Source organism: Bactrocera tryoni, chromosome 4 (genome assembly GCF_016617805.1).
Source record: "Bactrocera tryoni isolate S06 chromosome 4, CSIRO_BtryS06_freeze2, whole genome shotgun sequence".
In the NCBI taxonomy this organism is placed as follows: Eukaryota; Metazoa; Arthropoda; class Insecta; order Diptera; family Tephritidae; genus Bactrocera; species Bactrocera tryoni.
The window spans coordinates 26,834,179-26,860,305 of NC_052502.1; the positions used below are offsets into that span (position 1 = coordinate 26,834,179).

The following is a 26,127-nucleotide window of genomic DNA, read 5'->3' on the forward strand; positions in this document are numbered from 1 at the left end:
TTAAAACTTAAAAATAATTATAAATAATTGTCAAGGACAACTTTATAAATTTTTGGTATTTAAATAAGTATCTTAAATATTCAATTACAAAAACGTAAAATGTTTTAAAGAATATTTGAAAGAATTTAAAAAATATAGCATAAATTAATTAATTAAATTGCTTCATTTCATTTAAGTTTTTTTAGTTAAACTGACTTTTTTATTTCTTTTTGTTTTTTCTTATATTTTATTACATAAGGTTATGCCATTTCAGCATATTTAATTTTAATTTTTAATAAATACTAAATTAATTTAACATTCACTTTACTTTAAATTTATTTTTAATTTAATTCTTGTAACTAATTTTAATTTTTAATTAATATTAAATTAATGAGAGGTTAATTTTAGTTTCAATTTTAATTTATAATAATTATTTTTTTCTTTCCTATGTTGTTTTTTTAATAAAAAAAATATATTTTAGAGAGAAAAATTTATTAATTTTCTGCAAATTTTAAACAAATATGCATAGTTGTTTGTCATTTCTAAAACAAAAAGAAAAATTAAAAAAAATAATAGTAATACTATTTGTTAAAAAATTACAAAATAATATAAATATTTCTATATTCACATATTAACAAATAAAATTTGTTAAAAAATTAAAAAAGTAATATATTTTTATATCACCCAAATAAAATTTATTTCATAATTTTTATAAACTTTGTTTTAATTTTTATTCTTTTTAAATATTTTTAAATTTATTTTTTTTTTTATTTTAATTTTTGTTTTTTTTTAATTTTTAAAATTTTGTAAATTATTTTTTTTAATGCCTATATATTTTTTTTGCTTTGTTAGTTTTTTTGTTATTTTTTTGTACATATATTTAAATAATTTTTATTTTTTAATTTTCAAAATATGTATACATTTTATTTCTCCAACAAACTATACACCTCAGTTATTGCTTGAGATTTTTTATTGTCTAAATATTTATATTTATTTTTATATTAATATCTATCTAGATTTCCACTAAAAATTAAGAATGATAGAGCATCCTAAGTCTGTTATAAATATTCTAATTCAATTAATTTCGATAGCGGTGAAATCGGCGGAGCATCGACTAACTAAACGAGTCAAATTTCAACTGCTTTGAAATTGAAAAAATATATTTATTTTTTGCAAAATACTTTAGAATTATATTTGACATAATATGTATGCCTAATAACATACAATGTATTAAACCGACATCTGCCTGCATACAAACAAGCTGCATGTCAATATTCTACGAAGTTTGCACTGAACCCCAAACGACCTCACTTGACGTCACTCACATCGAGACAGCAGCAAGTGTCAAACACAAAGAGTTATTGCAATAACTATAAACCGCTGTATGACGTGCCACATACGCGCCACACCGCAAAAAAGTAAGACAAATTGGCGGCTGCTGTTGCTCCTACGATCCGAAAGGCTGCAAGCAACTGCTGCCAACAATATCCTAATGTCACACTTTAGCCTCGGGCGCACTTACACACATACAGGCGAGTGTATGTGTGTATGTGCTTCTTTTTGCAATCCAGCTGTTGTATATTAACAACTAAATTAGTCGGCTTGCCTTTTAGCTACAACTGTTGTTAATGCTTTGCTGTTGTACAATTTCACTCCTTTGCTCCTTTTTTCGCCAAGTTTCTTGTATTGCTTTTGTTGTTTCCTCTGCGTGGCATGTCATTAACGTCATTTGCTTACCAACTTGAGCGACGCCACGTGCGCCAAAAACGCACAAGGCTTGAATTTGCATGTGCCTACAAACACACACACACACGTACACATGCCCGTTCACATTCTAAATGATAGCATTTATAACATTTACCCGCATCACTTTACTAATGACTGTCTTTGGCTCTTCCCTTTAGTCATTCTTCCCCTGCGTGGCTTCTACTCTCGTTTCCAGTGTGTATTTTATACCTGCGCTTGGAAGCAAAAGTTCAAATAGGTTATAGCGCCCCATTCGAGTAGCCAATAACAGCGCGCAGCACACAGTCAACGCTTTCAAAAGTCAAAGAGTTAAATTTTCGTATACGCCTTAGAGGCTTCCGGAACGCTTAAATTCACAATTGCCGCGAAGCGATAACTTAGCATTTATTCACTTACTTACTTCCTTTGGTTATCGAGAGTTTGAGCAGTTCTTACTAAGTACTGCGTACTTCCGTTGCCCTGCTATGCTGAGTTGAGGAGTTGTGGTGGGATTTTATTAAAAGCTGGTTGTGTTGTCGTGCACTTGTTTGCTTGATCGGTGGTGTTTGTTGTAACCATTAGGTAAATTTGCAGTGTGGTTTGGTATACCAAAGTAACTTAATATGTTTGTATGTTGTACTCAGTTATTGTTTTCAATTACATATGGACTAAATTCATTATTTTTTTTTAATAAAATTACTTAAATTTATTTTTAGCAGTTTTTTCTTAAATTTGTTTTTGTATTGTATTTTGTTTTATTATATTTTTTTATTCATTTCTATTTATTTTAAATTTAACATTTTACATTTTTGTTCATTTCTTTCATGAATTAATTTTTTATTTTAATTTAATGTATTTTATTTAATTTTGCTGTATATCATTTTATTAATTTCTAATTTATTTTATAATTATTTTTAATTTAATAAAATCACATAAATTTATTTTTTTTTTCAATTTATTTCCCAAATTTGTTATTTTATTTTACTTTGGTTAATTTTTTTATTTCAATTTAATTAAATTTTAAATTAAGTTTTATAATGTTTTCTATTTCTGTCATATATTTTTTATGTTAATTTATTCTATTTTATTTTTTATTATTTTTAAAGTAAGAAGTTAATAATTTTTTTAAATCAATCTAATAAGACTACATAAATCAAATTTTTTCAATTTATTTTCTATTTTTTTAATTAGTTTAATTTAATTATAATTCGTTAAATTGAGTTTAATTTAATTTTTAAAAATTGATTTAATTTATTTTAATTCAAGTAAATTTAAATATGAAATTTCATTAATGCATTTTTTTATCTTCTAAATTTATTCTGTTCTATTTTATACTATTTTACTTAATTTTATTTTAGTATCATTAATTTTTTTTTTGAAATTTTTTTAGATTTTATGCTAATTTACTCTATTTTATTATACATTTTTATTTTAATTTAAGTTAAATTATGTATAATGTTTTAAATTTATTTTTTAGTTTTAATTTACTTTATTTAATTTAATTTTTTATTTAACTGAATTAATTTTTTTATTATACTTTATTTTGCTTTATTTTTTTTTATTTTACTTTAATTTAAATTTACTAAATTTATTATTTTATTTTAATTTATTTTTTGTTTGTTTTGTTTTAATTTAATTTGCTTTATTTTTTATTTAATTTACATTATACTATTATACCAAAATTTGATTTTATACAAACTTATTAACTTATTAAGAAACATTTTATTATTATTTATTAAATTTAAGCTTTTTATTTTCATTTTTTTCTCTAATTTGCTTTATTTTAATTTTTTTAATTTTATTTCCTACTATTTCTTTATTATGTCTTAAACTTATTATCACTACTTTAACACATTTCTTAATTCCACAATTTTTTGCAAACTTTTTGTGCGAATTTGCAACGGTTCGCGCCGTGAGTCATTGCCATTCAAGACAGCTGGCAGCTCCTATATTTCTTTCACGCAATTTACATACATAAAAGCGTATCAAGCTGAGCGTGTCTAGCAACATAATATAACTTTACAATATATATATTTATATCTATATATATTATATAGGCAGAAGTACATATATACTTCTTGTGCTAGCAACACTTGCCATCTGTCTGTTCCCGTCTCTTGGTTCGCTAGTTAAGTCATTGCTCGTTATCTTATAGACAAATCAGCAGCAGCGAGTTTCGCATTACTCCACAAAAACTACCGTTGTATGCGTAGTACACTTTTTTTTACTATTTTCCTTTTTTATTCTCATTTAAACAGTTCGCTATTGTTACCATACATTTTCCGCTTTGATTTAGATTTGTCGTGGTTTTTTCTGCAAAACTTGCTTTGATTTATTTTCTGTGTTGTGGGATATTCTTGCGGGTTAAATGGGGTCAAGTTGAAATTGTGGTGCAATGTGCTAACGGAAATAAGGCATTACGAAATTTAAGTCATGATTTGACTCACAATGAATTACCTGCAGCAGTTAAAAGTGAAGGCAAAGCGAAAATATGAATTATTATGTAATAAAAGGGAGGTAAATTGAGTGAATTGATTTTAAGCGGAGTTTTTTATAACCAAACACAAAGAAAAATATTTTTTAATAAATTAAGTAAAATAATTTTTTATATAGAGTTTAAGTGAACATTTTTTCTCTCTCTCTCCATTTCAATATCTCCCGTTTTGTTGCTCTTATTTTCGTTTGTTTTCAATTCGCTGAAATTTATAGAGTGGCGAATCAAACAAAGAACTTTCATAAATCATTCAGACTGACATTTTCTCGGTAAAAAAAGTTATGAGAGGTTGTAGCACTTGAATGTGAAATTCACATACTCACTGGTGTTTAATTAATGTACATAGTAAATTCTTCTAATTTTTTTTGAAAGCAGCAGAGTTTAGAGTGTCGCAAAAGAAAGAGAACTTTTATATAAATATAAATGTGACTAAATTGTGCTAAAAATCTCCAGAAAGACCATAAAATATATAACTAGATATAATTTTTCATTTATATTCTTCTTTAAATCATCGCTAAAATGACGTCACAAAAGCGTTTTTCAAATTAATTGAAACCTTATACTTGAATATCGCTCTCGAGAGATTTTTATTTAGATTTTTTTATTATATTAAGTGAATTGCTTTCACAAAAATAAAAGTGTTCTCAACATATCACAAGTTTAAGTTAATCCTAAGCATAAAAATTCAAATATTATAACTTCCGAATAAATAAAAAAACCTCAAACATAAGTAACAAGCCAGAAAAGCTCTCCAAAACACAGCCAGCTCTCAACACTTTCCTGCGCTTAGCCAAACCAATCATGCATTCATTGACACTTCTGTCGCCAACGAAACTTATTTACAACATTTTACAGCCACAACAATAAAAACAAAAAAAGATAACAACAACAACAGCAACGAGCAGGCGCTAACGCGAACGGAAGTCAACAATGTTCACATTGGTAATTTAATGTAACTAATCAGAAACGGAAACGCCACCACTTAAAGCAACAACAACAACAGCAACCGAATACTAACAACAATAAGAGCAACGAAGTAAGCACTATCACTATGATTAAGTTTCGCTATAAACGTAAAGAACCGGCCAACACAGCGGCCAATACGACGACGACGACGACGACGCTGGAGGAAACGAAGAACGTGAATAAAAACAAAAATAACAATAACAACAACAACAATAATGTTAAAAATAGCAATGTGGAGAGTGCGAAGGATGCCAAATTGGCAGCAAAAGCAGCAGCAGCTGCTGCGGCGAAAGAGAATTGTCGACCAAATCAGAATGCGGTGAGTCAAAAACAACAACAACAGCAGCAGCTGCAGCAACAGCTCCAGAAACAGCAAATGCAGCAGTTACAACAGCAAATACAACAACAGCAACAACAACAACAGCAAAAACTTCAGCATCAGCAACAACAGCTGCAACAACAACAACAACACTACGTGCAAGCACCTGCCAACTGCAGCAGCATCAACTCACCACTCAAGCCACAGCATCCGCAGCACGCTCAGCTCATCAGCAATAATGGCACCTTGCCACGCAGCAGTCCGCGCAAAATGTACGATCCCCTGTTGGACGGCTACAAGTCGGCGACGCTGACGCGCCAAACCGCCAGTAGCCGAAAAGTGTCTGCGCTCGCGAAGGTGGCGTCCACCGCCGAGTTGGCCGGTTGGGGCTACGCGTTCGGTGGCAGTATGAGCAATATAATTAACGGCAACAACAGCAACAATAACAACAGCTATTACTATCGGAAGAGCAGCAGCAATGAGCACATCTTCGGCAGCAACGACACACTGCTCGCGCACGAAGCGGGCGGCGGTGGCGGGGAGCGCGATCGTTGCATAAACGCTGTGATTGTGAGTGTTGAAGCGTAAACTGTTAAACTATGTTCAATTTAATTTAATTTGATTTTACATTTTACTACCATTTTCTATGTTAGGTACGCGCTAGTGTCTTCGTGTTTGTGTGACTGTGTGTGTTCATTCTAGCATTTAATTATTATCCCCTAACCCACTATTATCCACTGCCAATTTGCAACCATTCCAATTCATTTCATTAATATTTTTACTATTTCCATTTTTCCACAGGAACTTTTCCAACAACTGCAGACCAGCTCTGAACCGGCTCTATGTCCGGAGCCGTTGCGTCGCGCCTTGGCTAGTGGTCCGCTAGCAGGTCGTCGCTTTCCGCTCGGCTGCCTAGGCGATGCGGCAGAGTGCTTTGAATTGCTGTTGCATCGTGTGCATTCGCACATTTCGCCGGATGATGGCGACGCTTGCGAGTCGCAGGCGTGTGTGGCACATCGTCGCTTCGCGATGCGCGTCATCGAGCAGAGCGTGTGCAAGTGTGGCGCCAATTCGGAGCAATTGCCATTCACACAGGTGAGTGACGACGTCAAATTAGGCGCATAGCATACATTCTACTCAATTTGTTCGGAATTAAATTTTATAATTAGAAATGCGCAGTTGAGGGGTTTGAGTGCAAAGTAATGCTTTTTATAGACTTTATCGAAAGGAAAGCCGTTTAGAAGAAAGTAAAAAGTATTTATTCCTTGCCATCGATTTTTTTCCGATATAGTCTTATTTTTCCAAAAAATTTCCTTCCATGATCAGTGATGCCATCTATCGGCAACTTTTTGCTACTAACACAATGAGCTTAAATCGTAAAAAGTGTTATACCTTAAGCAAATCTTCAGAATGTTCACTTGTTGGTCTAAATTTAGTTTTTGATTTCAAAGTATGCCAAGTGTGAGATCGATATTGAATATCAATGTATTCCACTCAAATGTTACACCATTCAACCATCTATTCGAGAGAAATCCTGTAGTAACTTAGGAAACTCTCTTTTTATTGAGTTTATAGCAAGAAGCACTCTTGAAAAGATTTCTTGTATTATAAAATATACAAGTGTTGATAATATGACCTGTTACCTGTGCTCCAAACCGAAATTGACATCGAACCAAAGTCGAAAACTTGTTTCCGTACTAGATCACCTTGATCAAACGTAGATATTATGAAATCAGGCCAGCTCAGCTGTTCACTGTGATATCATTTTCGGAGGATTACAGTTCCTTGGATTATTAAAGCATAATTCTGACCATTTATAATACATAGTTACTAAGCAAGTTGTTTATATAAATATGTGGCTTTACTTCCGCACTAGGCCGTGTCGTTCAATCTTAGATACTATGAAGTCGAGGCAGCTCTCACCTCCTCCATAATATGATTTTCAGCCGATTACAGTTCTTTAGAGTTTATATAGAGTTTACTTAGAGCCTCTTCAATAGTTTTCAATCAACTTATTTCCTTATTTCCATTTAATTACTGAGAAACCTTTGTAAACCCGTTACCTAATCCACGGAGCGGTCGATTTTTTTCTTCTCAGATTCAGTCGATTTTTCTTCCAAGCTCTCTTTCACACTTCTCTCTTTTGTTAGTAGTTCACAACTCACCACTCTACATACAAATATGGTAAAATGTGTCAAACTAAACTTGAACCTCACCTACGAAGGCGTTTTTCTTTCAGTAAAACTAATTCATTCATTCATTCGAACATGGTTGTATAGAGACCATTAAAGCATAAATCTGCAGTAGCTCTAAAAAGTATACCAAAACGCCCACAATCCAACCAAAACGAAAGCCACCGTCACCACTTGCCCTATAACTAGCTCCGCGAATGAAATATCAGCTTGTTACACTTGATTGCTGTGACACCTTCGCCACTTGTGGCCCGTCACACTACACTGCCAACAGCATGTTTATGTATGTAGGTGTGTATTTCTTTGAGTTTGTGTGTGTGTATACATCACCTGGTGATTTGGTGTTAAGTTCAAGTATGCAAATTTCCGCAACGCTTGTCTTTCATTACAAATCATGCTTCAGCATGAGCACACGCGGCGCTCAAGTGCAACAGCATAAATTGCGCAGACCAGTCTTAGATACACCCATGCGCATGTAAATGGGGAACGTTAGAAGTATACAACAACTAAACTGGTGTATGAGCGCACATTCACACAAGAAACTGGTTGGGTTCGCGTGAATTAAACTAGTTTCACATCTTTCTCACTGAGTTGATGTGAGTTAATAGAATTCTAAAAAGTATTTTGCTTTTAAAAAATTATAAAAAAAAAATGGGATAAATTTTTTATATTAAAAAACTAGTTCAAAAAACAAGTAATATAAAAAACATAAAAAAAAATTTAAAATTAAAAAAAATTTTAAATAATTTTTAATTAATTGATTTTAAAAATTTTTAATTTTAATTTTTTAAGCTAAAATTTTCTCTAATTTTAATTTTTGAAATTTTACTTTTTTTTAGTTAAAAAAAAAAAGAATTCAACAAAAAATATTAACACAACACCAGTAGCAACCAGCAACTTAAAACGCTTTAATTCAATATACATAGATAAATAACGCTAAAAGTTCAAGTTATCAAACACACTGCAGTCTTTGAGAACCAGTTCAGTTCGCACTGCTGTCAACCAGCTGCCAAGCACCTGCGCGTTTGTTCTAAATTTTATTTTTCATAGATAAATTTAATTTTTTTAACAATTGCCACAATTAACCACTCCATTGAATTGTGAATGGATACATAAATATGCATGAGCACTAAATGAAGTTGCCTGAGAATTGCGTTGGGGCATGTGAAAATCGCCAACTTGACGGTCAGAGCAGACTTTGCGCAAATCATTGGTATTTACGCGCCACTTTTTCATATATTGAGCAGCTGAACACACAACCACTTATACATATATACTTTTTTGTGGCTAAGAAGGCAGTAATTTTGTGTTGAAGGACAATTTACAAAAGCAATAACGAAGTAGAAAAGATAAATGATTTACTGAAGTGGTTGGTAGACTCATTAGACGAGTGAGCAAATGGTTTGCTATTGTCAAATTTTTGAGAAAATGCCATACGACCCTGCAGAAATTTTTCTTGCTTGAGATCTAATATTTGAATATTCAGTTTTGTTAAAACGTAAAGATTATTTTAAATTTTTGAATGAGAAATGAAAATGTCATGACATAAATTTTAAAATATAAAAAATGTCACGACATAAATGACAGATATACCATATTTTATTATATTTGTAAATTAAACACAAAAAAACAAGTTATTTGAATTTTTAACTGTTCAAAAAATGAACATTTCTGCTGTAGTCTAAATTTGCTTCAAATAATTTGCTAACAAAATCTGACAATTAGATAAATTTCTAGGAACGATAAAAATAAATCAACTCATTCTAGTACGTATACGTATGGAATGTAGAAAAAATGCTAATTTCATAATTTTTAATATTTTTTCAACTAGTACTATAGAAACTACTTGCGGACTAGTTCATTTGTGAATATATTTGTTACCATTTTACTAAAATATACACTTTTTATGAATTGTTTTTTTAACAACTAGTGAAAATGTAACAAGTTTTAGACCAATTTAGAAGTCTTCAAAATTTTCCTACACGGCAGTTGCTATATGTTGTTGAATGTATATCTACTTATATTTGAAGTAGTGTTATATGTAGCGGTACTGGGGTGCTGTGCGCAGATTTGGTTATTTTTTTGTTAGATTTTTAATTAATTTTTTGCATAAATCTTTATAAGAGGAGAATATCATACTAATTGCGTAGGTGCGGGTAATGATTGGTTGATCAAAAGCTGCGATGAAAATATATCACTTTTAAACACATACAAAAAGGAATTTATTGCAAAAGCAAATAGCAAAAAAATTAACAATTTTAATGTTTTAGATACTAAGCTGTTTATTGTAGCTAGTAGCTGCTTAGCTTTTATAAATATGATAAATGTTAAAAAAAATAGATATGTATGTAGGTATGTAAATAAATGAACTGAAATTAAAAATACTTAAAAAAAAGATAAAAAATGTTATGGCATACTATCAATGTTATGCAACAACTGGTAAGCCATACATATACATTCATATGTATGTATATATATTCATGAGATAATGTTTTACTAAACAGTTTCCAATTTTTTTTTCAAGACATAAATATTATAAGATACTTTCTTTCATGCCATAAATATTGTGCAATAATTGGTAAGACATAAATGTGAAGACATAAATATTATGAGACAATATTTTTCCAAAATTAAAAAAAAAGAAGCGAAATATTTTTTTAAATTTCTTATGTCATACCATAAATTTTATGTAATAATTGGTAAGGCATAAATATCATGATATAAATATTATGAGACAATTTTTTTCTCAAATCTTTTTCTTTTCGAGAACAGATTATATGCAAACCAAAAACCACTAACTTTGACCAATTAGATTAGCTAAATTTAAGCTAGGCTTAAATAAATTCCTTATATGGTTCCACATTGATACATATTTTCAATATAAAGCAAAACTAAATTGGTTAAAACCGACTTGCAGTACTTTTTACAACATAATATAATATACATATAAAGCATAGCATTAGTAAATATGATAAAATGATCTCATGTAAGCATTCATAATCGCTTTAACGAATACCATAGTTTATTTAATCACCCACGCTGCCAATCTGTGCCTTAGCTGTTCTTGATCTGATTGTGGCAACAGTATTAGTTCCACTCACTGCCCAATCAGGAAGCATGACAAAATAGATTTAGCTCGCCGCTTGCTTTCCAGAGCAAAATGCCAAGTGAAAATGAAAGCAAATCGCAAGAAATGGCCATGAGCTTGCCATTTGTAAAGAGTCTTTGATCGTGATCGTATTGAATACGGTCACTTACACATACATATGTATAAACAATTTTTTTTGTTATTTTTACTTTATTTGTCATAATTTTTTTTCTGTTTTATGGTTTTGATCTACTATAATTCACTTCACTCTTTAGCACTTCAACAAGTTAGCAAGACAGCGCGACCCACACCCATTCGCACTCATTAGTAGTGGAGGGAAAAAATCTCAAAAAATAACAATAAAATTAATAAGTAAAATACATATACATACATACGCCCCATAATTGCTAGGGAAAGACAATAAACAGCTTAGCTCAAGTGGTAACAAAGTATTGTCGCTACCATTTATCAACTGTTTCCTTACAGTGCGTTGAAAAAGTATGGATGCCGAACTAAAAATATATAGTAGGCCATAAAAATCAACTATCATATATTTTTTCAGTAAGGCCAAGGTCTTTCGCAGGTCCTAAAAGCAAGGACTTAGTCATGTTATTTTGACATAAAAGTTTTTTGAAAAGTTCTATGTCACACCGAGGACACATTGAGGGTCTCGACGTTGGCTGCAATGGAACGCTAGTAAAGATAAAATGCCATTTATTCAAATGTGTACCAAAAATCTGATAAATCCGAACTATTTGGCCTTGCACGAGTATTTACAAAGGGATTTACTACAATAAAATTCAAAAGGGTGAGCTAACGAGCCTCTTTTCTCTCTGCCTCTTTCATACGTTCATATATATTTTTGGTCCGGAATACTTATATTTTAAATGGGATAAAATATTGTAGAAAAGTGTAAAGTTGGACTTCTGAAAAAACATAGTTTTAAGGGCAGTCCCTATATCGATGCCTTCTTGAGCAAAGAAAGATCTTCGAATGCAATTTTTTCCAAATAAGTTCGCATCTAGAAGCTGTTAGTGGTTTATAATCCACTAAAAATGTAAAGAGCTAATGACATCATCCAAAGAATATGAAATCGCGGTGGAACAACCAACAAACTCTTTAATCCTTGTTTACAGTTTAAGACACGAGTATTTTTATTATTAGGGTAATACAATATTGATTTTGACTCGATATAATTTATACTAAAAGAGCTATTATGGAGACACCGAGTAAGATGCACTAATTTTGCGAATTTCTGAACTCCCAAATTGATATTTTTCTTCAAGGTCTTTGAGAAAGTTTAACTAGACTAGGGTAAATGGGGCTGCAAGGCTGCTTTTCACAACTTTTCCGCTACGTCTTTCATCTAATGAAGTACATTTTTCATGTCTTCAACTGTTCCAGTTCTCACTCTCCACAACCAGTTCGCCTACAACTCCACTATTTTTTAGTTGCTAAAGACGGTGTGTACGCTTAGTCAAGTGGATTAACTTAAATGTCCATTAGCGGTGTGTTAAAGCACTCTAACACGTGCTGCCACAACAACAGCAACCACAAGTACGCCCTCAGTCTCCACATGGACTACCGTCTTTGGTTAGTCAGCTGCGCGCTTAAGCAGTGGGCGTCCTTTTCCGGTGTGAACACAGCATTATTTATGCCAAAACAATAGCAACAACAATGCTAAAACACTCACCCCTAGCGGTCAAGTAGTCCACCGTCCATTTTTGGTCAGCCGACTCGACGGCTTTTGAATTTGTCGAACAATCAACGCGTTAAGTACAGCTTAAGTTCATTCCATAGTTCAACAGCTCGAGTTTGTTTGTACGTAAACTATAAAGTTTACAGCAGCAAAGCTTGTTGAGCTGTCGCTTGTTCATATTTGAGCCATGAATGAACCCACGCAGCGAATGGGTCACACCATTTTCAGTTCGAACATGAAAAATTATTTTTGCCGAAATTTTTAATTGAAAAACGATAGTTTATGTTGATGCTTCACTAATTATACGCTGTTATAGTAATTCGAAAACAAAACATGCACAAATTTGGTTGCAACTTCTGATTTTTAATTAATTTGTTTGTGTTACTGTTTCCTTTTCAGATGGTGCACTATGTCTCGGCATCAGCGTTGACCTCACAAAATAGTTTGGCATTGCAAAATCACCAGCAACTCACATTTGGTCAGCTGTTACGCGCCGCCGGTAATATGGGTGACATCAGAGATTGTCCGGTAAGTGGCGCCTATTAAATTGCTTCCCCCGTCATATTACCAAATATTCGCATTTGCTAAACTTGTTTCTCGTCATTTTCTAGAATGCTTGTGGCGCTAAGATCGGCATCTGTCGCGCGCTGCTCAATCGTCCGGATGTCGTTTCGATTGGCATCGTGTGGGACTCAGAGCGACCCGCCGCTGATCAAGTGCATGCTGTGCTGAAGGCCATCGGCACCAGTTTACGTCTGTCGGACGTCTTCCATCAGGTCGCCGAACATCGTTGGGCACAAAACGTGCAACATGAGTTGGTCGGCATTGTCTCGTATTACGGTAAACACTATACGACATTCTTCTTCCACACCAAACTCAAGGTTTGGGTGTACTTCGATGATGCAAATGTCAAGGAGGTAAGTGTGACACATTTGCTTTATACGCCGAAAATCTTACTAAAATTAACTGCTTCTTAGGTCGGTCCCAACTGGGAAGGCGTTGTCGACAAATGCAGTCGCGGTCGCTATCAGCCGCTGCTGTTGCTCTACGCTGTGCCACAGCCACCTTCGGGCGGCACACAATTCGCGCCGGAGACCACACAATCCACGCTTGTACGTCGCGCCATAACACCGAGCCCCATTACGCCGGAAAAACCGAACCTGGGCAATACACGTCGTGCCATCACACCAACACCGTTGCGCTCGCCCAACGACTATCAGAATTTGAGTGTTATACAAAAGAACATCTTTGCTGGCGCTGCTGTGGCTGCAACCAAGAACAACAACGCAAACAATGGCAACAACAACAACAATGATGAAACCGATGCTTATATACGCCGCAAGACGGTGGAGCACGTGCTGAATGCACAGCAATATCAGAATTTGAGCGTTGTGCAGGATAAGATCTTCGCCAACAATAACGGTAATGTTACGAATGCCCAAACTGCCGATGAGAAGGATGGCGATACTTTGGCCCACAAGATCGGTAAAGTACTTAATGCGCAGATGGTACGCAAATATCATCTGCAGCTGCAACGCAGTCAGAGCGCTGAGTCGGGACATGTCAGCGGTGGCTCTTCGAATGGCTCATCACCGCCTAGTGATGGTCTGACTATGCCGGATCATTTGAATCAGCCGAGACGTCGCGATTCGGGCAACTGGTCGGGTGACCGCAATAGCGCAAGCTCTGCCTCATCCACTACGCTGGATAATCCCTATCTCTATATGGTGGGCAAACGTAATCCACCCGCAGTGCCACAAAGTCCCACACGCAATGGTTTACCTTACGATCCTGGTTATGATTCGTTCTCGTTGAGCTCAACCGATTCATATCCACCGAAACATCATTTGAATCCACAACTGGCGAAGATACCCGAGGCTGCCGCTTCAACTATGCTCTCGGGCGATTGCGAAAAGCTGTGTCACGAGGCCGATCAGCTGTTGGAGAAATCGCGTCTCGTCGAGGAATCACACGATCTGGAGACCGCATTGGTACTCTGCAATGCCGCTGCCGGACGTGCACGCGCCGCCATGGATGCGCCCTACAGCAATCCGCACACCATGACATTCGCACGCATGAAGCACAACACATGCGTGATGCGTGCACGCAGCTTACATCGTCGCATCTTGGTAGAGAAGGGCGCTGATATGGATGCCATGCCAGAGATGAAGCATATGCGTGAGGGCAGCAACAGCAGCGTGAAACATGTGCGTCAAAATAGTAAGGATAAGACTTTAGATAAGCTGCCGACGCCAGCAAATGCAACTGCCGCCACTGCGGCAACCGCTGCAGCCAACAAAAGCATCGAGATCTACGCCACGCTGCCGAAAAAGAAGAGTCCACTGAAGGCGCTAGCAGCCGCTGTGGGCAACGATGACAATGCCATCGAGTACGAGCCAGCCGCACCTGTTGTTGCGAAGCCGGAGCGTGAGAGTCGCTCAATCTTCGGTCGCAGTAGCAGCAAATCTGAGAAGGAGAAACGCAGTCGCAGTGAAGATCGCAATAAGCTGACACGTGAGTTCTCATTGACGGAAACACTGTTGGTAAACGCCAAGGATACGCTGAAAAAGCACAAAGAGGACAAGGATGAGAAGAAGGAGAAAGATAAAAATGGCAAGAAGCAGCATAAGATACGGCGCAAACTCTTAATGGGTGGACTCATAAGACGCAAAAATCGCTCTATGCCTGATTTGACCGAAGCTGGCGATGATGCCGCCAACCAGAAGGAGGCGCCCGCACCGCTCGCCACTTCGGTAGACGACAGCTCAGTCGGTTTGAATGGCAAGAACAGGATGAGTGGCTACATTTCCGAGGGTCACTTCGACTATCGTGACTCGAATAATGCAAATCCGAATTTGGAGCGCAGCAAATTGATGCGAAAGAGCTTCCACGGTAGCGGACGACAATTGACTGTGGTCGCTAAGGTAGCACCACCACCGCCCATGCGGACAAGCTCAGCGCTAACACCACAACAATTGCAACAACAGCTAGCACTGCAACAACAGCAGGACGCTGCGGTGTTGCAACATTTCCATCACGAAGCGAATCTCTCCAATATTTCGGTTATGAGCTCCAACACCTCCATCAGCGAGGACTCATGCCAGACCATTATCACAACGTGTGCGCAGGTGCACAACGAACAGAGTCCGCTGAAGGACACCTTGTATCAGACAACAAATGGTGTGGCACAATATCAACACTATAACGGTTATAGCGCCACACCAGTCGATTTGGGTCGAGATGAAGTCGATGTACCAGCAGGCGGCGCAAACGGTAATGCTAACGGCAACGTTAACACCAACACTGGCAGTAATACAACCGATGCACCACTCGAACTACCGCCATACCCGAGCCCACCGCAATCGGTTTGCCATTCGCGTCAAGCCAGCGAAGATTTCCCACCACCACCGCCGGAGATCGATCTGGAGCCTCTTAATCACCAGATCAGCCAACTGCAAGTACTCGAAGCAAGCAAACAGCAGCGCAGCATGGAGACGCTTGAGGGCACCACCAGCATTTTGGCCCAACTGCAGCAGCGACATCAACTCATGAAGATGCGCAAAGAGCAGGCAACACCCACCTGTGAACCCACAAATTGGCTGAAAGAGTTACAGGCCAAGCAAACCGATCTCAGAAATGCCCAACAGCGTGCCACCACAGACTCGCCAATCGTGCAGCTGACGCAGCAGTCGTCCAATGGCGTGCGCGAACTGGCGAACCGTTTCGAACAAACGAAAGCAACCAGCACCGGTGAACAACCATCGCTACGTTCATACTCATCACAGGAGCTGCTTAACCCCGCCAGCAAACCCACGATACGCACACAAATGAATGGTCTACCGCCAGCGCCGCTCGCGCACAAGAACGAATCGGATGAAGTGGATTGTGCGCCGCAGCGCTTGCAACGTCTGCCGCCACATCAGGTGCTGCCGAAGCCGAAATACGAAGTGCCACAATCGCAAATCGCCGAAGAACTGCGCGAAGTTGAGATGCTCAACACAATGGTGCAGCAAACGCTGAGCAATGCGCAGGTAGCGCAACAGCAACAACAACACCAGATCCAACAACCACAACAAGGCGCGCAACAGAGCACCGCATTGCCGAAGCGCGTCAAGAAGAAGAGCGTTTCATTCTGCGATCAAGTAATACTTGTGGCGACGGCAGACAATGAGGAGGACGATGACTTCATACCGAATCCGATTTTGGAGCGTGTCTTGCGCACAGCGCAAAATCCCAACGAGAAGGTGACCGCGCAACTTATACAACAACAACAGCAAAATATGATACGCTTGCCAACAGAAGCGCCATCGCGCATAGTGCAACCGCTGCCACCAACAGTGCAACAACAACAGCAACAGCATCAACCACAACAACATCATGCCCAACAACAATTGTCGGCGTCGCTACCACTGGCGCAGCAGTCGCCAATGTTGGGTAACGATCGCCGGCCCTTGCCGTTGCAGGGTCAAGATATGCAACGCTACGTGCAACTGCAACGCCCACAGCTAGAAGCGCTGCGCCAACAGCAGCAGCAAATTCAACAACAACAACAGCAGCAGGAGCAGCGCCAACAGCAACAATCTGCCATGCCATATATGCCAGCGGGACAGGTGTACACACCCGTGCAAGACATCTATCGCATGCAGCACCAGCAACAACAACAACAGCAGCAACAGCCACAGTACGCAACTCAGCTGACGTCAGCGCATCAGCAACACGCGCTGTACGATGAGCGCATGCATGCCAACAACAACAACAACAACACCAACAACAATCATGCATTGCTTGCCGCGCGCACGAGCATGAGCGGCATCGCTAATGTTGCCACGCAGCAACATATGCAGATGCTAGCAGCTCAACAGCAGCAACAGCAACACTTGGATGCACAATCCAGTTATGTGAGCATACCGCGCTCACACGTCAACCATCAGCAGCAAAGCTACTCCGTGCAACTACAGAAGCACCAGCAGCTCTTGCAACAACAACAGCAACAGCAACAACTGCCAACTAATAACGGGTACTATCCCGGCGTGCCAGGTTTGGACACAGCACCGCTACCTTCACCCTACCAGCGCGTACCCCTGCCACACGGCTATGCCAGCGAACAATTCCCATCGCCTTCCCTTAACAATATGCCGAAACCACAGCATCCCTACCCCTCACCCAACACAACCACACACCTTACCAACGGCGCGCCCTCACCTTACTTCCCCGTGCCGCAAAATGCCGCCGTCGCGCTAGCCAGCACACAGCCGCCGCAGCACACCAAGGCATCGCACCAGAAGAAGGTCAGTTTCGAGCCCGGCACCAAAGGCGAAACGGACTCGCTCTGCAATGGCAGCAACAACCACAGCGGCAACGCCAGCAATTCGTCAGCAGCGTTACCGCCAAAACCGTTGGGTCTCAGCGCCGCCATAGCCAACAACAGTGCCGCTACCACGCAACAGAACGGTCTACCGCCAGTACTGTTGGACAGTAGCGTCAATGTGACGGCCATACCGACGCGCGTCTACAACAACGCCATCGTCAAGGCATCCGCCAAAGCGGTGGAGTGCAATCTGTGCCGAAAGCGTCACGTCATCGCGCCCGCCGTCTACTGCACCAACTGCGAATACTACCTGCAGATGTTGAACAGTCGACGATGAAGCATGCGCACCATCAAGCAACGCGTTGGCCAGCGCGCGCTCAGCGCCATGAAGTAACGAGCGTTGACAAGCGCGCGCTCAGCACCGTGAAGTAACGCGTTGGCCAGCGCGCGCTCAGCGCCATTGGTGTTTTGAGTCGCCGCGCTCTTAATAAGCAATAATCGCTGCGCGAATTTAGTTTTGCATTTCACTAGCGTTAAGCATTCACATTGCTCATTAATCATAATCATAGAACTTAGTGCTAAAATAATTCATAAAATAGTTATAAAATTAGACTTTAAATGGAATTTATGAAATCTCAAGCAAAGCTGCCGTACATTGCAGTTCAAGTGCAATTTGTTAGGAAATAAATGAAGAAGCTTATTGCAGACACTAGCGCAGGTAAGTATTAACTCACACGTTATATTGCATACATACATACATAAATATACTGCAAACTGTGGCCTTTGAAGTATTACATGCTGTTAATTGGCGCAAACCTATAAATTCTAACCTCAAAAATTAAAAAAAAAATATTGCATGCAATTCCTTTATGGTTCTACATAAAGAACAATTGGCATATACGCATAAATATATCTGAAATTTTAAATATAAAAACAACAACGAAAATTCGCTTTAAAACCTGAAATTTATAAAAGCTTTTAGTCCTTGACTATCAAAAGAAAATGCATAACTCTTCCACTTCGTTTAACAAAACAAAAATTAGTTAGTGCTCGTATATTACATACACACACACGTCTATGTTTATAATTATTACGCATATATATACAAACATACATACATTTAAAAATAAAATTCATGAAAATCTCATAAATTAAAACCATTTATAATTATAGGTACTTATACATATATATACATACATATATACAATTATTTAATATACTTATGCTTACATATCTACGTTTAAATAAATATTTTTTTAAATTAGTTTTTAACGTGTAATCGTTTGCTTGTGTGTATGCGGCTGTCGAACGGCCTCTACACCCGCATTCGTTTGCCTTTCACAAAGTAGTTTTACTTTATTTTTATCCTTAAACGCTATTTTTACTTAACTTTACATAATTTTACTTAATTATATATAATTTTATAATATTTGCTAATTATTTTTATTATTATATATATTTTTATAGTTTCCACATCCATAAGTTTTATAATGTTTTTTTCACACAGAAAAAAATGAGCAGACGAAAAAAACCGCTACCACTGCAAAGCAACAACAATAATTTGCCTAATAAATCAATAAATAAATAATATCTTTTTTACAGATACAAAAAAAAAATATCTATATTTTTATTTAACAAACCAAAAATAATATTTAAGAATTTTTTCTTTAAAAGCTTCGAGTGAGGCAGAGCTTTTGAGCTTAATAGCGCGCTGGTTTTTTTTGTTATTGCCTGAATTTAAGAATTTTTTCTTAAAAAGCTTCGAGTGGCAGAGCTTTTGAGCTTAGTATTTTTGCAATTGTTAATCTTTAGCGCTAGTTTGTTTGATATTGCTAGAATTAAAATTTTTTTTTAAAGCTTCAAGTGAGGCAGAGCCTTTGAGATTAATATTTTTGCATTTGTTAAGCTCTAGCTCTAGTTTCGTTTTTGTTATTGCTACAACTAAAGAACTTTTTATTAAAAAGCTTCGAGTGAAGCAGAGCTTTTCAGCTTAATATTTTTACATATGTTGACCTCTTGCGCTAGTTTTTTTTTGTTATAGCTTGAATTTAAAAATTTTTTCCTAAAAAGCTTCGAGTGGCAGAGCGTTGGAGCTTAATATTTTTGCATTTATTAAGCTCTAGCTCTGGTTTGGTTTTTGTTATTGCTACAACTAAAGAACTTCTTATTAAAAAGCCTCGAGTGAGGCCGAGCTTTTGGCTTAATATTTTTACGTATTTAAACCTCTAGCGCTAGTTTCTTTGTTATTGCTGCAATTTAAGAGTTTTTTCTTGGAAAGATTCGAAGCAGAGCTTTTGAGCTTAATATTTTTTACATTCGTTAAGCTCTAGCTCTGGTTTCGTTTTTGTTATTGCAATAACTAAAGAACTTTTTATTAAAAAGCTTCGAGTGAGGCAAAGCTTTTAGCTTAATACTTTTACATATTTCAAACTCTAACGCTAGTTTCTTTGTTACAATTTAAGATTTTTTTCTTGAAAAGCTTCGAATGAAGCAGAGCTTTTGAGCTTAATATTTTTACATATTTTATCCTCTAACGCTAGTTTTTTTGTTATAGCTTAAATTATACTGAAGAAGAAACTAGAACTGAAGCTAGCGAGTAAATTTCCTTGGAAACATAGTGCTTTCCGCAAACTTTAGTATCTATCTCTTCTCTATCTGACCTGTAGTACACTATCTGATCTATAGAGCACCATCTGATCAAATTTAACCCGGACTGTAGTATATTATAGTCAGTATTGCTTCAAAATCAGTCTCTCAGTCGGCCATCGTCATTCAGGTTTCCTTCCAACGGTCATTCTCTTAAGGTCTGAGAACAGCAAAAGTTGTCTGAGAACAGCAAACAGTTGTTGGAGTTTAGGTCAGTAGACGAATATAGCACCAATTCATAGCCCAATAATGCAATTTTGGATGAAAGAATATATCAGTCTCACTGATTAGTTTCTATGAAGTTCACTTCCGTTTGATAGGTTGGACACCCGCCCTTTCATACTCATGCGGTGAGGAAGACTTTGCGGGTCGTAACTTGTCAAAGTTGCAATGATGGAAACATCATAGATACTTTCTCTACCATTGTCTGACTTTTGTCAGACTAAGCTGAAGCACCTCAGCGGCCATACCTTTTACTATCCCGGCGAATTGGCTGGAATTAAGCACTGCCTTTGCGTCTGTCTCTATATACGCCAACTAGTTCCTCAGTCTTTGCGATATCAATATCGGATCACTATATGATATTTTTGTATTTTTAGGGGTGGAAAATTCCTTCCGCATTATCAGTGCTGCTGTCACTTTTATCTTCTTTAGTCTGACCATCCATTTGCCCCGACTCTCATTCTGCCATCTTCATTGTCATGCGAGTATCGTGTCTTTTTTTATTCAGTCAATGTTTGTCTGGTTGTTTTCGGAAGTTTTCTTTAGCTCCCACAGCTTTTTCCTTTCGTGTACCAGAAGGTCAATTGGGGCATTACCGGTTATAACTAATATTGCATAACCTGACACTGTTCGGTAAGCTGGTACAGTGCGATGCACCCTGGCCACTAACTTACGCCGATATTTCTTTTAAACCCATCTTGCCGTGTTCACTACTGGAAAATCCTGCAGCTTCGTTGATAGTCGTTTCAAGTCTGGGTTTAAGTAGGCTCTCATAGAGCTTTCCCGCTGTGTCAAGCATGAATAGTGGACGGTATGCTTATGTCAAGTTGGGATCTGCTTTTTCCTTACTGATTAGCACCAGCTGTTACTTTTTCCAGGGTTTACGGGATATTACAGCTTCGAGGCAGGCGTTGTACTTATTCAATGGTACTGCCGGTCGCTCTGCAGCGATTTTTTCACTATATGATACTGGTGCCATACAAACTGGGTTATCAAAATTCAGTCGTTGTATGGAAACCTTTTTTATTCGACAAGATATATTCACAAATTTCGTCGTGTTTTGGCTACCCAGAGGATACTTGGTCTAAGACCAGAAGTCGTGAGCAGATTGAGCCATATGTAAATGAATCCTTTCTGACCACTCCTAAGTGAATGGCACTCAGAGAACTTTCCTCAGTTGCATGGACCTCTACGCATAGCATCATCCTCTTCACAGTATCATTTATTAGTCGCAATTATTCAGCTACCTTTTAAATACATCCTAAAAGTATGCAACAAATTTGTGAATTGATAAAGTAGCAACAAGAAGTCGATAAAGCGGTTCTTGAAAATGCAATCGTCAAAAAGAATACAAAAACCGGCAGAAGTGTTGTTGTTTTGTACATTTTGTTGTATACATTAAAATGTGAATAGTATTAATTACTTCTAAACTCAATTACAATGAGACTAATTTCAAAGCAACACCCCTTTAACGACTTCAAATAAATTACATATTTATTGCTGCGCAAACTAAAAATGGGCAGATGACGACATGCATGTATGTATGTATGTGCTTGCAGACAGCGCTTGAACAGTAAATTAGAAATTTTGAAATTCTAATGCTGACATAAATCATTAGCCTTAAGAATTCAGACATCGCAGACATTCAATGCAATTTCCTGATTGTGTTCAAATAAAGATAGGAGGAGCACACATTCGCTGAAATGTTTGCTTATGTGACTGTATTTGCAATATGTATGTTTGTGGGTCTGTGCGTACATAAATAAAGTGATTAAAGTTAAAGTGTAAAACTTCACTGGAGGTCATTTCGCCGGCGTACGTGAGAAAAGCGACGTACTTTGTACCGGAGCAAACTAAAATCATACTCGTTCTCATACACACATACATACATACCTACTTTACAGACATACATAACTGCAAACATACATACATACAGACAGCCGTGTAAGCACATATGCCCATAAATGTATGCGCATAGTTGGTGCAATTTTCCGACTGTATCACGTGTATGTGACGTGACTTTTCTATCGTAACGCCGCCGAAAGCAAACTTATGCCAAAAACAGTACACAACAGCAACAGCAAAAAGAAGCATGAGCATATTGTACATATCTATGACCCAATTTATGCTTCTACCACAAAGCAAATGCTCATACAATTGGCCAGTCTCGCTCTCGCGTGTGATGTTTATGTTTTTTGTTTACTTTTGAGGGAAGTCGCTGGCGGCCAAACAGCCAAACAGCCAGCCACCTAGCCCACTACAAGTCGAGTGCGTATATGCGAAGTATAATTGAAGTTCTCTGAAATGTTTCGTATTTCGTAGTAGCGTGCTATTACGCACGTGAATTTGTTTTTGCTTTACTCCATACGACCAACACGAAGGGGAGCGCGATAATAGCGAAATGTACATACATACATTTATACAGATACTGAGTGCGGAGGGAGGTTAATGTACTCATAATAGTAGCGAAGAGTTGTATTTTTAAGCATGGAGAGTAGTAGAAGTAGTACTTTTTTCAATGGTATTATATATTATATAAATGTGAGTGGGTATCTTGAACATGTTTACGTATATTCATAATCGTAAACTCGTTTTTCCAACAGTTCTATGACAAATGGTATGGAAATGTTGATACTAAACTGAAGCCCTTTCAATTGACAAACAGTTCAAAAACATAATCCTAAATTATTTTTATTATTAAATTCAATTCCGAAAAAAATTAAGCTTTAGTCGAATAAGTCTATGTTTGCTTACTTAAGTTTGCCACAAAATTCGCAATATCCCTTTACGAAACTTCGAATACTCTAAAAATACCGTTCTCACCACAGTCGGATCTAAGTAACCGGAACGGATTTGGATTTTTATCCGGCCAAAGTCTAACAACTCGGCACCATGCCTCGAAATTAGTTAAGAAATGTTTTCCATCACTACAACAACAACAGCTCTATAAAATATACATACATACATATGTATACTTAGTATAGTATAGTATACATAATATCAGTTTTTGAGTTATCGCTCTGTAAATTTTATACGTCTTTTTCTCTGAAAAGAGCTCCTCATTTGTTAGTATATGAATATCGAACCACTATAGAACCAGGATATATTCACAGAAATGCATGGAGGCAAGGTGCAATTTTCAATAAATTTTCGAATCCGACTACTATAAAAAACTGACTTATCAAAGTTAATTTCTTATGGAATTTTTCGTAATTTGCATTATTTTAGAGCTTCAGTGCAGTCGAAGTTAAAACGGCTCTTATTTTAAACTCATTTGTAATACTTCTAAATTTACTGAAATATTGAAAAAAGTTGCAGAATATCAAGTTGAGAACTATAAATTCCTCAAAGAAAAAAAAAATTTATTTTTTATGTATTTTTCTATGGTATTTCCCAAAGTTGAAGTTTTTCTTAATTGTTTTTTTTTTTTGGCTCAATATTTTTGATCCTTCCGTGGTCTCTTCTATAACTAAATTTTTTTCAGGGAAGTGTTTAAAGATCGTTGAAACATGTCTCCAGAAAACTCTCATATGAAAAGTTAGATCAAATTTGTTCTAAGGCAAGCATCAATACATTAAAGTTGAAGAACTTACCATAATTGACTTTGAACAGCTGAAAAATATTTTTGGAACTTCACTAAACTAGGATGGCTATATTAGCTAGAAATGCAATATGTTTGGGAGCATCAAACCGTTTCTGAAATCCAATTGGAATTAATTTTCATATTCTAAAGTCTTGGTTTCGATTTCTAAACAGATTTCTCAATGGGAAAATGCGACTAATTCGCGCTTGCCTAGATTTTTTACATAGTTTCTCTATACAATTAAGACAAATAGAGGATTTCGCAGATTTTAAGCCTCTTTTAAATATTCATGGTTTTAATACCAGCTGTAGAGCAAAAACTACTAACAATTGTTTGGAAATTGTATTAAAATCCCTCTTATAGGACGCCAATTTACTTTTTAAATGTACTATTTACAAGTTCTCAAGGCTGTATCTCCGGAACTATTACCTACTCGGATCAACTTGAAAATTTAGGACAATATTATAAAGGTGTTGTATAATTTAATAATACAACAAAAAAATTATAATTTTTGAAACCAGTAAATCCATGTACGCCCTTAAGGCTTATGGTGTAGTCAGAGAGATGAAAACATGACAATTTTAAGTATTCTTTTTTTTTATAAAAGTAAAAACATGGCACCATTAAATATGGTTTCTACTAGACTTGAGAGAAATTTTAAAAACAAAATTAACAACATAGAGACAATTTCCCATACAATTTCGGGACCCCTTAAAACCTCTTTTACTGCTATAAAGTTATTATTTTATTACTAAATTGTACTAAATTCAGTTTTTCCGAAAATTTACAAAGTCTTTTATATGTAAAATACTTTTTTTCGCCTGCCTCTAAGTAACTACTCCCTTCATCCAAAATAATACTATTTCACGAAGTTACAAATTGTGCAACGAGCACCCTACAACAACTTTACATGGTCGAATATGGAGCTGATAGCAAAACGTTTTATTTGTTTATATTGCTTTTTTATATTCGCTATTTATATATTCATATATTCAAATCTCGTGTTTACACTATTGCGCAGTACGAAAGGAATCGCAGTGGACTTTGTACCGGCCGCTTCTCAGAATAGCGCGCTTACATGGGGCAGCGAAGAAATTGATAACGCAATAGCATAACAATAACATTTGAGTTGTGCTTAATTCAAGTCAATTAAAAGTTATTTGCATTTTGCACCTACTTTTTGCCACACAGATGTTCGCACGAGTGCATGTACATATGTATGTATGTATGTGAGTGGAGCTTCATTTGAAAATAAGTATGTAAATAGCTTGTGCAAAAATGCAAATTAAAAAGCTAGTTTCCATTTAAACAAAACCAACTGTACAGCAAGTAGCTATGTGTGTGTGTGTGTGTATGTTTGTAATATTGTTAGTTTTATGGCGTGAAAACGATAATTTCGATTTGAATACTTATCGCTGTTCAACTCGAGCGTAATTGGTTCCTGAGCCTATAAATAGAAAATGCACTGGCAAATGCACATGCACTTAGATATGTATGTATGTGTGTTCATATTATAAATATACACACTTGAGAGATATTGTGTTTATAGCTCTTGTAATTGATTAGAATTTGCTTTTGTACACACAAACATACTTATGTATGTATGTACATAGTATGTATGATAATAAATACAAATTGACTTCTAAAGAAAATATTCAGCGAAATTGTTGTAGTGTAAAGATATCGATATATTATAGATATTTATTATTCATTAAAAAGCATTGCAAATGAACCTTAATAAATCATGAAAGAAATGTGGAATAAATTGCACAATCGCTGGAGGCAGAACAGCATTGAGTGTAGGGTAGGGTTCAGTGAATCGTGCCAGTATATCTACTTACATACATACATACATAAGTATATGCGTATGTGTGTGCCTTGTATTTTGTTTACGTTTGTTTACAAT

At 36.5% G+C, this 26,127-nt stretch overlaps 1 protein-coding gene across 3 annotated transcripts; it reads left to right on the plus strand.

The window, feature by feature from the left end:
* Window positions 1-5,086: 5,086 nt before the first annotated feature.
* Window positions 5,087-18,929, plus strand: LOC120775215. 3 transcript variants are annotated; one of them, XM_040105280.1, is made up of 5 exons: window positions 5,087-6,053; window positions 6,285-6,578; window positions 12,862-12,990; window positions 13,074-13,379; window positions 13,440-18,929. In XM_040105280.1, exons 1-5 carry the CDS (start codon window positions 5,250-5,252, stop codon window positions 18,105-18,107), a joined length of 6,201 nt encoding a protein of 2,066 aa, XP_039961214.1. In that variant the 5' UTR covers window positions 5,087-5,249; the 3' UTR covers window positions 18,108-18,929. The 3 variants fall into 3 exon arrangements, with proteins under 3 accessions (XP_039961214.1, XP_039961216.1, XP_039961217.1); XM_040105282.1 differs by lacking the exons at window positions 5,087-6,053; window positions 6,285-6,578 and adding an exon at window positions 12,542-12,584 and having other exon boundaries at window positions 13,440-18,928; XM_040105283.1 differs by lacking the exons at window positions 5,087-6,053; window positions 6,285-6,578 and adding an exon at window positions 12,648-12,777 and having other exon boundaries at window positions 13,440-18,928.
* The last annotated feature ends 7,198 nt before the right edge of the window (window positions 18,930-26,127 follow it).

Bases quoted from the DNA above. Each gene is read 5' to 3' on its own strand.
- LOC120775215 (XM_040105280.1), top strand. From the start codon at position 5,250: ATGATTAAGTTTCGCTATAAACGTAAAGAACCGGCCAACACAGCGGCC. The intron at 12,991-13,073 runs GTAAGTGGCGCC...GTCATTTTCTAG, and splicing joins GTGACATCAGAGATTGTCCG to AATGCTTGTGGCGCTAAGAT. The intron at 13,380-13,439 runs GTAAGTGTGACA...ACTGCTTCTTAG, and splicing joins ATGATGCAAATGTCAAGGAG to GTCGGTCCCAACTGGGAAGG.